The 14,616-nt window shown below is 36.0% G+C and overlaps 1 protein-coding gene across 1 annotated transcript; it reads right to left on the bottom strand.

Moving 5' to 3' along the window:
- Positions 1 to 10,966: 10,966 nt before the first annotated feature.
- LOC129311787 (disease resistance protein Roq1-like) lies at positions 10,967 to 13,708 on the bottom strand. Its single transcript, XM_054954251.1, has 3 exons — positions 13,500 to 13,708; positions 12,067 to 12,968; positions 10,967 to 11,522 (listed from the first exon to the last, which is right to left on the bottom strand). The coding sequence occupies exons 2-3, from the start codon at positions 12,619 to 12,621 to the stop codon at positions 11,490 to 11,492; spliced, it is 588 nt and encodes a 195-aa protein (XP_054810226.1). The 5' UTR covers positions 12,622 to 12,968; positions 13,500 to 13,708; the 3' UTR covers positions 10,967 to 11,489.
- Between the last annotated feature and the right edge of the window lie 908 nt (positions 13,709 to 14,616).

The following is a 14,616-nucleotide window of genomic DNA, read 5'->3' as shown; positions in this document are numbered from 1 at the left end:
CTTGCACTCGTATGCCGTACACAGAAATTTTCTTCTTTTTGCTTTGAAGCCATATTTTGAACATAGTCCCTTTGCTGTTGCTGCATATTTCCGTTTGACTCATGAGGGAGCACCATCTGCTGCACCACTGCATTATGCTTTGCAATTAATTCCAAGTCAGTGTCATCCTCTATGCTCTTCCCTTTCCTTGCCTTTTTGTCCTTTTTTTGTTTGTATTTGCATAGTGGGATGTTGATGTCAGATTGTGTCTCCTCCTGCATGAAAAGCACTGTACCATTTACTTCAGTTTCATGCATTTCTCCGTCATTGGCAAGAACTCCGAACCTTGAACCAGAGGGATCCCGTCGCTGATTTTTCATCGTCTTTTCTTGCATTTTCCTTGGTCATCGATTTTTTTGCACCACTGACCATTGATCTTATGCCAATATCCCTTGTTGGAGACCTTCTGGAACTGTTACTATTGCTTCTACATGTTGCTCTGTTTTTCCATCACCAGGGGCTGTAGCTTGTTTTGTAGTGCAAACTTCCTATCTGTGACCGTATATGCCACAGCTTGTGCATAGCATGTGTAATCCTTCATACTCCAAGTGGTAGTCCTCTCCATCTAAATGAAAACTTGCTATTAATTGTTTACCAAGGTCCACTAAAACACAAATTCTTGCAAAATGGCCCCGTAGTTGGCAGGAAGTGTGAATATCCACTTTCAGAGTTTTGCCAATCCTATCACCAATAACTGTAAGGGCTTCATTATCATAATAATCAAGAAACACCTTTGGCACCCTAACCCAGCATGCTACCTTGTCGATGGTAGCTTCCTGAGGTTTGAATCGTGGCTCCTAAGGTCTCACAGTGAGATAATGATCATATATCATCCATGGACCTCTAGTAAGTGCTGTGAAGTAATCCTCCTTATTTGAGAGTTTAAGCATAAAATAGACATGACCTATATTGATAAGTCTGATCACACCTTTTTTTGCCCACATTGCTTGTAATATGGTTTCCAAGGCTTTAAACCCAATAGTTTTGTCCAAGAGCTTTACTATTACCGCCTTCTTCCAGGCACGATATAGCCTTTTCCTCTCCTTTGAAGAGAAAACGAAAGTTGGAAAGTTTCATTTTGGATCTTCAATGATTGAGAAAGCTTCTTCGTTTTCTTCATCCATGTTATTTGCATTCTGATCATCCTCTAGCTCATCACTTGTTTATCAGCTTCATCTTCAGACATAGCATCTTCTTTACTGATACCCTTCAGTTTTTTAGCAAAGGTTTGTCTGTTTGAAGTACCCCCTGTTTCATTTGAACCGAGCTTTAGCCAGTGACCTTAAGCAAATTAAACTTAGCTGCTTCTGTGTTTTTTTATCTTTTTTGAGCTTCTGGCAAGTAGATCATCTTCTTCCTCTGAATGAGGAGGGCTTAGGTGAAGAGATGTTTTTCTTGCTGGGAGCGTGAGAGCCATTACTGTTTTAAATCACTCCTCTTTTGCTTCATCATGGCAATGTTACAACTTAACAGCCTAAGAGACTCAAGTAAAGAAACATGCAGAGGATGTCAAAGCAAGAGACTTCGAGTTAGACATTTGCCACATATCTGAATAATTGGGCTTTGAAGAAATCCAAATGCAATGTTGCGCTCAACTTAAAACTTGGCCCAGAAGAAGTCATTGCCACAAACTTGGAGCGACCTGAGAAGGAGATCTGAGAATTATACCAACCCAACAAAGAGGACCACATTATGTGGGAATGGGATGAAGGAAGATGACCGACATGCAAACATCTATAACAAACAGAACTGACATATAAAAATTAATATCAAAATATCTCTTGCGATTGATTTTGAATTAATTTTTAGATATTCTAAATATTATATTTTATTAAAATAAAAATTATGTAAAAATTTAATATCAAATTTGGAGTGTCTTTACTGCATATCACAATGTTACTCATCACAACAAGTGAGATCTGGACTATTCAAACTTAAATTTTTTTTTATTTTCTATTTATCAAAATAAAGATTATAAAAAATTTTAATAAATCTTCATCATCAATATGGCATGTACAGATTTAATCTTTAGACTATATAATTTAATACAATTTTTTTAATTTTACAAATTGATTATCTAGATATAACCTAGAGAATACAAATATAATTTAGGTGATTCAATTTAATTTTAAATTTTTTAATAATTTTTATAAGTTAATTATCTATATGTATTTTAGATAATTTAGATTTGATATTCCTTTTATCTCAAATTATAAAAAAATTTGAGAAAAATAAAGTTTCATTAATAATAATTTTCAATATTAACCTTTAAATGAAAAGAAAATTAAAATGATATTGCAGGCCTTACTCTCCCTGTTTCTATATATAAGAAAACTATAACTTGTTGTTTTGTTTTTATATATAAGTAAAATTTACATATCTCAATAGGCATTTATTACAATTTTTTTAAATTACCCTCATAAATTCATAATTTTCATTCATAAGAAACAATTAATGTAGCCTCATTTTGATTAACTACAAGGGTATTTGAGTCAAATTTTTTATTTCTAGATAATTTTTTTAATTTGAGATATAATTATTATTGTTAATCAATTTTTTTAAACTGTGTGATATATTTATTTTCTCTTATATATAAAATGAAGGGAGTAATGATTAAGTTTGTAGAAAAATTTTAAAACTTTATAATTTTATCTTAAAAATAAATTTGTAAAATATTCCATTGAGATGTGCAATCTGTTTTATAAGTTTTGTTGGATGGGATGAGAATTAATTTTTCTTTATTGTGCGCATGGCACAAGAATCATTATTCATGTGAACTTTTAAGAATCTTTCTAGGAATGTTCCGAGCTAGATAGTACTAGAACATGATGATAAAAAGCTTTTGGGAAAATGGCAACCAAGGATCTCAATAATAAATTAATACCAATTAAATACTAATTAACTTTACAATTACAATACAGTCCATTAATCCTTGATCGATATTAATTTGTAAGGTCAAAAGATCAAACTGCCTCTCAAGCTACAGGACCACCGTCAAACCCCTATTGATGGCAAGATTATTAGAGCTCCGGTGCCAGCGACGTTTTTATTCAAGCGATGATTGGTTTAAGTAGTCAAGGAAATGTTTGATCCCATAACCCTTAGTCACCTAATTATTGACATAATTACAATTTTTTTTAAAAAAAAAATTATGCAACCTTTTGAGTTTGGCCTTAAACCTTGTCAATGCAGTCAAACTTGAAAAATATGATCAATTTAGCTTATGCATGCTTAGGAGCTTGAACTCTTAAAGGCTAAGTTTATAAGAGTCAAGCCCAAAACTAGTTGTTATTGACAATTCTATTAGAAGTGATACTATTTAAGTTACAGTCAAACATTAAAGTCTTGTTTGATTGCTAGAAAATAATAGAATTGAATAAATTAAAAAATAAATATAAAAATAAGATGATCAAAATGTGGACGGAGACAGTTGAACCATATTCATAAAGAAAAAGGAGTAATTTAATTCATGAAGTTAGAAGTGATATTTATGAAGTTTTTTAAAGGTGTGATAATTCTCACATATGTGGTATATAATATTAACTTTTATTATATTTATCATGAGAGGAAATGATGATTTAATTTATTTTTTATTTTAATTTTTTCAATCCATTTTATTTTCATCATTTTTAATAACCAAATGAGACCTAAATGTAGGCGATTCTTTTGAAAGATAATTCAAACCATAATTTTTCATGTATTAAGAGACTAGATCAAAACTAATGCCTGATTGATTTTAACGCCTTTTATTAGGCTACAAATTCAATTTCTTCCATTTTAGATCATCAGTTCCTTTTAGTGAAGCAAAATCATATAACAATATGTCCATGACAAAATTGGAAGTGAAGCAAAATCATATAAAAAAATCCCTTCAAGGACATCAGATAAAATTAGAATGATATTGTTATATTCGTATAGTAGTAACGAAAATAATGATGGAAATGCTGATAGGTTATATTTGTTACACACTTTTCTTAGGCATTTAGGACCACATTTCATGACAGGAAACCTTAAAATGTGTATTATTGGTGTTAAATTAGGGTTTTAGACCCTAATGAGAAAGTGTGCATATTAGGGGTATTTTGATCATTTTGTAATTTGTTGGGAATTCAAGAAAAAATTTAAAATTTGATGTGTGCATTAGTTTTAGGTCCATTAGGGTTGCAATATTTGGTCTTAAAAGTTACATTTGAACCTAAGTTAAAAAGTCAACATTTTGAGTTGATTTTTCAATTTGGCTAATTTGCATGTATGCATGGCTACTTTATATTTTTCATGTGTGTTTGTGAATTTTTAGATGGATTTTGAAAAAACATGCAAAAAGATATTACGGTTTGAATATTTTCATATTTATCACATGTGTAAAATAACTTAGTCAAATTTCATATTGTTGTTTTAAATGACACTTTGCATGGAAGAGACTTGGTTCAAAACTTGGTTTGGCACATAGGGAAGTAAGGAGCACGAAATTTTAGACCTAAATGGGCTTCAAAATGATGTGATTTATCAAGGCTAATGAGGCACACATGAAGTTTCTATGCACTTGCACATAAGGGATCAAGTTGACTTATCAAAACTCAAGATAGTTGCAATGTGTTTGAGAAGTTTGGAAGCAAATTTCAGATCTGAATTTGAATGATATTAGGAGTGAATTCCAAGGCAATTAAGGGAACATGAGAGCTTATAATGTCCATGCACAGATGGAATTAGAAGATCAACATTGGAAGTATCACCCAACTTGACTTGTAACTTAGACTACTCTTAACCTTACTTGATCCACTGACTTTTTTTTTTTGAGTTTTGTGGCAACTTATTTAGTAGGTGACTACTTCAATTTCATCCAAAATAGGTTTTAGAGAGGATTATGATCAGTTTTTCAGATCATTCACTCACTTTTACACAATTCATCTTTAAGTTCTTCAAGTTCTCTCACTTTTTTCTTTACACTTCTACTCTCTCTCCTCCATATCTCTCAATCTAGCTACTCAAATTTCGCAAAATCACCACCATTCTCTTCCTCCTTTCTTCCTCCTTTATTAAGGATCAAATCAAGCTATCATTGGGTGAATTTGAGGTGAAATTTAGCCATGAAGTTGAAGCTTCATCTTGAAGAACACTTGAAGATACAAGACTAGATTCTTGGAGGAGCTATTATGAGGAGGAGAAAACCTTGAGTTTGTATTATTTTTTAACTAGTTTTGAATTTCTTCTCTCTATTTCTCTCTCTCTACAATTACAAATTTGTATGACTTTTTGAACTTGTAATCTTAAGTGATGATTCATATGATTGAGAGAAGCTTGTTGCAATTTGAGTTTTGCTATTTGGAGTGCATGAATTCAGCCTCTTCTAGCTTGTTCATAATCTTGGCTTGCTTGATGATATTAATATGTCTTCTTTCTTGTCATAATCTTGCCAACTTGAATGCATGTGAATATCTTCATATATCATAATTTTGAACATGTTAATTTCATTAAATGTACTTAACCTAATTAACTTATGCTTGTAACACTTTAGTTAGACTCAATGCTAGTTTTGCTTTGGCTCACTCTAAGACCATAATCTTGAATTGGGGTTGGTTAAGGTATTACCTAAGTCTTGTTTAATATAACTAAGTCACTAAAACTAAAGAGAAGAAAAAGGAGACCATACTAGGTAGGCCATAATCAAACAAGGATAGGTGACTGAATTCACATAGGAGTTCTTATTTTTAATAGGTTTTCACATACCCACTTTATTCACCTTATAATTAGGTTAATTAGTTCATTTAGTTTTGAGGTTAATTCTATCCTGAATCACTTTTAACTTGTAGTACACTTCAAACTTAAATTTTCAATTAAGCCTCCTCATAAAGATCGACTTAGGTTCATACTAATATTATATTAGTGTAACTTAGTATTATTTTGCTAGCGACAACCTTAATTAAATATGCAACTCGGTGTTATTTAATCAAAATCACGGCAGTACACCACAGCTACAAGATTCTGTGAATAATGAGCCACAAAAGGCACTGATTCGAATAACAAAAAAATAAGCAAGAAAGGAATATCAGAAAGGACAGAGAATATCAGAGGGAAACGTTACACCAAATCATCCTTGCCCTCTACTACACCCTGACACCCTCTAAATACCTGTATTGGCACGAGCCTTCCACGTGAGTTTGGGAACCCTTAGGCTGCGGCGAAGGCCTTGGGCTTCACCTATTTTCAGCCCAGATGTTTCCATGTTTGCGGTCGCTTCAGAATTGGCCATTACATTGCCACTCCTATCGAAAGTGACTTTGGCTGCAAGGTCGAATGTGGGATAATCACGTAGCAGTTGGTCCATATCTTCCCATGTAGGTATAGCATCACCATCCTAGCGAATTAATAATTGAGTGACCCAGGTATCGCCTATCTTTACACGATAGACATCCAAGACATCAATAGGTTGTAACAGCAAACCATCAGTAGAAGGAAAAGATGGTAATGGCATAACAGAGGAAGACCCTTCTTCGAATTTCTTAAGTAAAGAGACGTGGAACACAGGAAGAATCTAAGCAAAAGATGGTAAGGCCAACTTATAAGCAACTGGCCCAACACGTTGGAGAATCTCAAAGGGTCCAAACCAACGAGGCTAATTTTTTAGATCTGTTAAGCTTCAAAGATGACTGTCGATAAGGTTGCAATTTAACCCAAACTCTATCTCTTACAGCAAATTCAACCTCTCTTCTATGTTTATCAGTTGCTCGTTTCATTCTAGCTTGGGCTTGATCGAGATGCTGCTTAAGTTTTGCTGACATATCATCTCACAATGCTAGCTGACATTGCACCTCCCATGGTGTTCCATCAGTATTCTCCACCTTAAATAAGGATGGCGGATCACGGCCATATAATGCTTTAAATGGTGACATACCAATAGAAGTATGAAAAGCATTGTTATATGAAAATTCAGCCCAGGGTAAAAATTCTAGCCATGATTTAGGATTATCTAAAACAAAGCAACAGAGATGCACTTCAAGACACCGATTCTGCGCCTCCGATTGCTCGTCTGTCTGCGGGTGGTATGATGAACTCATACGTAGCTGGTTTCCTTGCGCCTTAAAGAGATGTTGCCAAAAATTGCTAGTGAAAACAGGATCTCTATCAGACACAATCGCTAATAGCATCCCATGAAGCTTAACAATAATGGAAATAAACGCTGCTGTCACTTAAATTGCCATGAATGAAGCTTTTAATGGATTGAAATGAGCAAATTTGGAGAGGCAGTCTACAATTACCATAATGACAGAACAACTTTTGACCACCAGCAGTCCTGTAATAAAATCCATAGCAACTTCATCCCATACCGGTGAAGGAATAGGAAGTGGGCATAGTAACCCCGCAGGATGTAAACTAGATTACCTAACCCTGGCAAGGTACATAAGTTGCAATATACCTGCGAATATCTTGTCGCATTTTGGGCCAAAAGAAATATGTGGCTACTCGGGCAAAAGTGCGCGAGAACCCAGCATGACCCCCTATTGGTGAAGAATGTAACTCCTGCAATATCACATCTATCAACTAAGTGGCATTAGATGGCAAAACCACCTTGTCTTTCCAGAATAATAGCCCATTTTGAACACTATATCCAGGCATCAAAGAAGGATTAACTTCAAATTGTTGAATTCGTTGTTGAATCTCAGGGGAGTCACTAACTGTTTGTAATAATTGTTGAAAAGAGTCAGGACTAACAACTGACATGGCAATGAAGGACACACGCGAAAGGACATAAGCAGCTACATTAGATTGACTCGAACGAAATTCAATAGAAAAATCATACCCAAGAAGCTTAGGTAAACATTCTTGTTGTTCAGGAGTCTGACATGAATTTGAAGAAAGATGCCGCAAGCTATGATGATCTGTTCTAATGATAAAATGACGCCCATATAAATAATGACAGAACTTCCTTACTGCCTGTGTAATTGCTGTCAGTTCTCTCATATAGGCAGACTTGGCTTGGGCTCGAGGTGATAATTTTTTTAAGAAGGCTATGGGATGCGCCTCTTGACTCAATACGACCCTAATACCGCATCTAGAGGCGTCGGTCTCTAATACAAAGGTCTTCTGAAAATTTGGCAGAGATAAAACAGGGGCAGTTGATAAAGCTTTCTTTAAGGCATCAAAAGTCGTTTGGGCTTCGGTGGTCCAATTAAACGCATCACGCCGCGGTAATTGAGTAAGTGGACCTGTGATTTGGACATAATGGTGAATAAAATGCCTATAGTGCCCTGTGAGGCCCAAAAATGCTCTCAATTGTGACATTGTTTTGGGTTCGGGCCACTTAGTAACAGCTTTAATCTTTCGGCCATCCGCCTCAACACCCTGGGTTGAAACAAAATGACCCAAATACTCAATCTTGGACTGTCCAAAAATACACTTTGAAAGCTTGTCAAAGAATTTGTGCTCAATAAGCAATGACAAAGTCTGTTCAAGGTGTTCCATATGTAAATCCCAGGACCTACTGTAAACGAGAACATCATCAAAGAAAACTAAGATGAATTTTCTCAAGAATGGCCAAAATATATTGTTGATGAGTGCTTGAAAAGTTGCCAGTGTATTTGTTAAACGGAATGGCACAACAATCCATTCATAATGATCGTGATGCGTACAGAATACCGTTTTAAAACAATCTGAAGGTTACACCAGAATTTGATCAAGCTTAGAAAATTATTGGGAATGATATAGTTCATCTAACAATTCATCCACAGTGGGTATTGGCATGCGTCTTTAACAGTAACTACATTGAGAGCTCAATAATCTATACAAAATCGCCGAGTTCCATCCTTCTTCTTAACCAAGATAATAGGGGCAGAAAAAGGGCTTTGACTTGGTTGAATCAACCCATCACACAGCATCCCATCAACTTGGCGTTTTATTTCAGACTTCTGAACGATCGAATATCTATACAGTCTGCTTTCATAGGTGAAGTATTACTAATGAGAGGTATCTGATGATCATGAACTCTAAAAGGTGGTAATCTGTGAGGAACCTGAAAGACAGTGTCGAATCGCTGCAGCAGAGCTCGCAATTCATGCGGCAAGCTCCATTGGACATGATGTTGGCGTCTCGGATTCGACAGTGGTGGTGAGCACAAAAAACTCAGCAATGGCATTTGTAGAAGACATTCGACGTAAATGTTATAACTGAACCAGTTAAGGTGAGGCCAAATGATACCCCTGTAATGCCACAAAGCTATCATTAATCACACATTTCAGAGTAGCTGTGTGATAATTTACAATGTGGTCACCCAAAGTGGCCAACCAACCCGAGCCAAGAACCAAGTTAGATCCTACGATGGGAAGCACGTATGCTCCTATATTTAAGGGTTGGCCCTGTATAGAAACCGGAATGTGACTCATACCCTTCCCCAGTCATACAGATTCTATCAACAATTAGAACGCGGAGTGGACATTAAAGTTGCTCAATAGGCAATGTTAAGTGTTGTACTATGCAAGAATGAATGAAATTATTCGAGGCTCCTCCATCTAATAAGATTTGCGTTGTCTTGCCATTAATGCTACCTGAGAAACGTATAGTGCAACGACCGCCACTGCCCTAAAAAGTCTGAAGGGACAGATGGTGTAAAGTGGCCGTGTCAGCCTCTTCTTTAACAGGAGTTTCAGCGTCATCTGGTAAGTTCATAGTAAATTCTGTATCCTCATCATTTGTAATCAACATTAACAATTGCTTATTAAGACATTTATGGTTCCACGTAAATTTTTCGTTGCAATTATAACAGAGACCCTTCTCTCTACATAATTACATTTCAGCTAGAGATATTTATCGGATTGGTCGTTGGAGTTTAGAGGTTGGAGTGGCGAGTAGTGGGGGATTCGTCGTTTTGGGTGTAGACCCAACAAACGATGAGCTGGCAAGTTTGGTATGAGCAGTAGACGAATTGGGTGTGATTGATTTCGTACCTGATACCCCTAATGCAGGAGAAGACCATGAGGCACAAGTCGTCATAATGAACATGGTATCTTTCTCAGCAAACAGTCAAGCTAAACAGCAGTTCGTACCAAATTATCAAGCTCCTTTGCTAAAACCTCCCTTCGCAATTCAGGTTTGAGATCGCTAATGAAACAATCTAATAAGGCGGCGTCATAGGCCCCTTCCACTCGATTAGCTAAGGCCATAAATTCCTGAAAATATAAGTCAAAAGTACCTATTTGCACCAGCTTAAAAATTTAGCTGGGACATATTCAAATTTAGAAGGACCAAAATGATCCTGTAAAGGACCAATCATGGATTTGCCGAGTTTTCTCCATCATCTGAAACTAAGGAATAACTGGGCCATCGAAGTGAATAGATGAAATAACTAAATGATGCGCATAAGAAGTTTCATAATAATGAAAAAATTGCTCAGCTTTAAAAATCCAGTTAAGAGGTCGAAACTATCAAACCGAGGAAAATCCAGCTTCACTTGTCATTGTTAGAGTGGGTGAATAGGTGGAGGTTGTCCAGACGATTGCCCCACGCTACACAACGACGTCCGTGGTGACTCTAAAAGTTGATCGAAGCGTTGATTAAAAGATTCCATTTGCACTGTGAAAGAGCGCATATTCATTTCCAACCTTTCCAGGCGAGAATCTGTAAAGGCATTGTGCTCTCTTTCTTGTTGATCTCGCTCATTAATACGTTCAAAGAGATGTTGGAGCTCATTGGCTTGGATTTGAAGTCTCGTGCCCTCTGCCATGAATGGGTGCAGGAGGAGAACAAGAGCACCAAATGTTATATTCGTATAGTAATAACAAAAATAATGATGGAAATACGCAGCTCAGTATTATTTAATCACAATCACAGCAGTACACCACAGCTACAAGATTCTGTGAATAATGAGCTGCAAAAGGTACTGATACGAATAATGGAAAAACAAGCAAGAAAGGAATATCAGAAAGGACAGAGAGTTTCAGAGGGAAAAGTTACACCAAATCATCCTTGCCTTCTCCTACGCTTTGACATCCTCTAAACGCCCGTATTGGTCCTAGCCTTCCCCATGGGTTTGGGAACCCTTAGGCTGCGACGAAATCCTTGGGCTTCACCTATTTTTAGCCCAGATGTTTCCATGCTTGTGGTCGCTTTAGAATTGGCCTTGACCATGACAGATACAGAGAAAATTAACATGAGCTCTGTGCAAGGATGGCATGCATGAGTGAGTTATAGTACACAATCTATATCCTTGTCATGCACTCTGCTTTTGTTAATAACCATGCACCAGAAGATCACATCTCCGCATGACTTACAAGGGCGATATGATTTACTTGCGAGATATATTATCTTGTGCAAACAGCTCTTGTGCAAAAAGCTCCTCTTTTGTGATTGGAGAGTATTTGATAGAACAAAATATAGGATATATCACATCAACCAAGACAATCGATGATGAACACATATGCTGCCATGTTGCTGAACCACCTTAATTCCTATTTGTTTTTTCATGGAAACACTATATTGAGCTGCTCTTCCACCTGTATGGAGAAACATGATTCAAGAAAATTAAGGTAAAAAAATCTAGATAACAAGAATAAGGATAGCATAGCACATTATACCACATATAACTCTTTAAAGAGATGTAACATACAAAACAAAACCAAAAGGAAAAATACTTCTAGGCAACATATTCAAACTTGATCAAATCACAGACAATGATTTAATACATCAAGAATTAGGTGTGGATTGAATATTTAGTTAAGTACACAGAAAATAATTCTAAGGTTGTAAAAGAAAACGACAAAAATTAAATCACGCCCCTGCCTCATGTTTCTTACGCTCCTAAACATTTTTGAATCCTTTTCCACTCTCTGTTTCCCCTATTTTTCTAAGAAGTTCAACATGTATTTTTGCGTCCACTACATGAAAAGATGAAAAAGTCAAGCAATACTCGAAGAAATTGTGTTTCATTGTTTCTAATCAAATAAGTACAAAATTTGACTCAGTTAAGATGAATCAATAGTAGGATCCAAAATTAACAGTAGAATAGAATGAATAATTGAAATAAAAAAAAATGCATACATGCATGTTTAACAAACTTTTTCCTCTGTAACAAGATTGGGGTTCTTTCTCTTCCAAAATGGCTAGCTCCTTGAGCTGCTCCTCAACATTCATGAAATGCCTATTGTTGCATAAAAGCGTCTCTATTGGGTATTTTTCCATCTCATGTAATGCAGAATTCCATTCATCCATAGTTTTACCACATAAGTAGGAGCCAATCACTTCCAAAGCAAATGGAATGCCACTTGAATAATGTAGTGCACGTCTCGAAACGTCAAAGTAACCAACCTCCAACATGTAATTCTTAAAGTTACTCCAGCTTAACAAGTCACGAGCTTCTAAAGTTTTTAATTTCTCAACATCATAAATTGTTTGAATCCCATGGCTATATAACAACTGTATATTCCTTGCGGTGATGATTTCTCTACTTCCACAACCATACCAATCACATCTTCCAACAAGTTCTTGTAATTGCTCTGATTCATCAACATCATCAAGAATTATAAGAATCTTTTTCTGTTGTGCTATTGAACTATGGAAATCACTCAATGTAAAATACTTTCCCCTGACTGTCATGGAGCGATTTCTCTATAGGACGTGACGAACCATTGTTGTGAGGAAGTTGGCTAGCGTCAGAAAGAAACCATAAATCTTTAAATTCATGAGCAATGAAGTTACATTGACCTCTTGCAATGGTTGATTTACCTATTCCATGAGTTCCACAAATTTCTACCACTTTCACTTCCTCTTTAGATTGAACCTCTAGAAGTTTGACTACTCTATTCATTTGGTAACGAACTCCAGCTGGATAATTGGCGACATGTAAAGGAAACCCATCAATTCTTCTGCCATCTTCATAAATGATCCCTCTAATAAGCTCATAAGACAAGAAGAAACGATCCTTTAACAGTTCAATTGCAATCCTAAACAATTTATAAGAAACTCATTTTTAGTCAAACAAATAAAATTATGATATGCCAATTTTAGAAATAAAAGTTATGATGCCCTTCACGTTCCTCACAAGAAGAAATAAGCTCATTCTTAACATAAATAATTAAAAATGGAATTGTTGTAAATCACAAAAAAGTGAATTAGTATTAACTTTGATTACAGTTATTAAAAATTATTAAATACAGGAAAAATGAAACAACCAGCTTATAATTTTCACTTTCTTTAATCTTCATTTCAACATTTAAGCATTTACTGGGATTCGGTTCGAGCACACAAATGGAGATATATAATATTTATTATATTATCATTATTTAATCACAATAAATTTTTATTATAAAGTATAAAAAAAATGAAAGATTAATTTGCAAAATCATTTTTGTTATTTTCATTTTAAAAACAAGTCAAAAATAGGGGGTGCGCTATGTGAGTAGTTATGCATAGATACGAATATGAAAGAAATGCCCAAATATAAATAAGTAAACTGTAGAAGGATGACGAATTACTTGGGATCGAAAGGCAAGCCTTCTAATTTAGATGCTTCGGATAAAGCCCACCTCCCTCTTCTCACCGTTTCTTGGGTGGCGTTGCATCTCTTCTCAAGCCAATCAAATGATTCTGTTTGACATCGCAGCTCGGATGGATGCACATCATAAAATATGGGAAGCACCAATCGTCCTTCTTCTTTGTTGGACCACTCAAGAATGGTTGCAACTTCATCCAGTTAAGATGGTGAGCACACATGCCCTTTCGATAAAACTACGATAGCCATCCTTGATTTTTCCACGCTTCCGCATACATGGAATCCCAGTTCAGACAGACGAAGGGCAAGACTCGACACAAAATAATATAAAGATGAATCATCGTTATAAAGACCAAGACCAACACCAAGACCAAGACGCACATAAGAAGTCCATGTGGGAACGAAAGAGGGACGGCCCTACTGCTCCATGTGTCCTGAAATTTACAGGCGAAGGGTGTCTGCTGCCCAATCTCTGCTGCCTTGCCTGATGCGCCTAATATCATCCCTTCAATTGATCCACTGGGTAGCAACATTTCATTAATTGAAATGACGTCGTTTTGAAGGAGCAAATCTTGACCGCTTATCCACTGAACAAATCCAAGTCGTTGATCTCTTTTAATGTTTAACTCATCGATTTTTGTGACCAGCAATGTTAGACTCACCGATTCAGCCATTTCTCGTTCCACGTTACCTTTCGGCAACGGCTTCATCCCCAGCTTTCTGACTTCGAACGGTAGAGTACAAGTTTAACGAAGATGCAGATCTTTCCGTCCGACAACTCTAGCTTCCTCACGTCTTCCTCCATTATGCCCACTGGCTTTCACGACCAGATTCCTATTTTAAGATTCGACGAGTTGCCCCAAGTCGAAGCTTGAATTGCTTTTTTGTAACAATTACCAATGATGACTCACGTGAGACGGGGATGTGAATTTTGTTGATTATTCTTCTTTGTACGTTGTCTGACTTCTTCCTGTATTTCTCCTTCTTCTTCCTCCTGAATTTTGAGTTTCTTTCCCTTCTTGGTTTTGTATTCACTGATATTTAGTTGTGCCTAACATTCATTTGTACTTCAACAGGAAGCACGGTTAAAGTTGGGATTT

Source organism: Prosopis cineraria, unplaced genomic scaffold, assembly GCF_029017545.1.
Source record: "Prosopis cineraria cultivar Desert tree isolate PC_DT_omini unplaced genomic scaffold, ASM2901754v1 PC1, whole genome shotgun sequence".
Lineage (NCBI taxonomy): Eukaryota > Viridiplantae > Streptophyta > Magnoliopsida > Fabales > Fabaceae > Prosopis > Prosopis cineraria.
The sequence above is the reverse complement of the archived record's forward strand: the minus strand, read 5'-3'. Positions and strand labels throughout refer to the sequence as shown.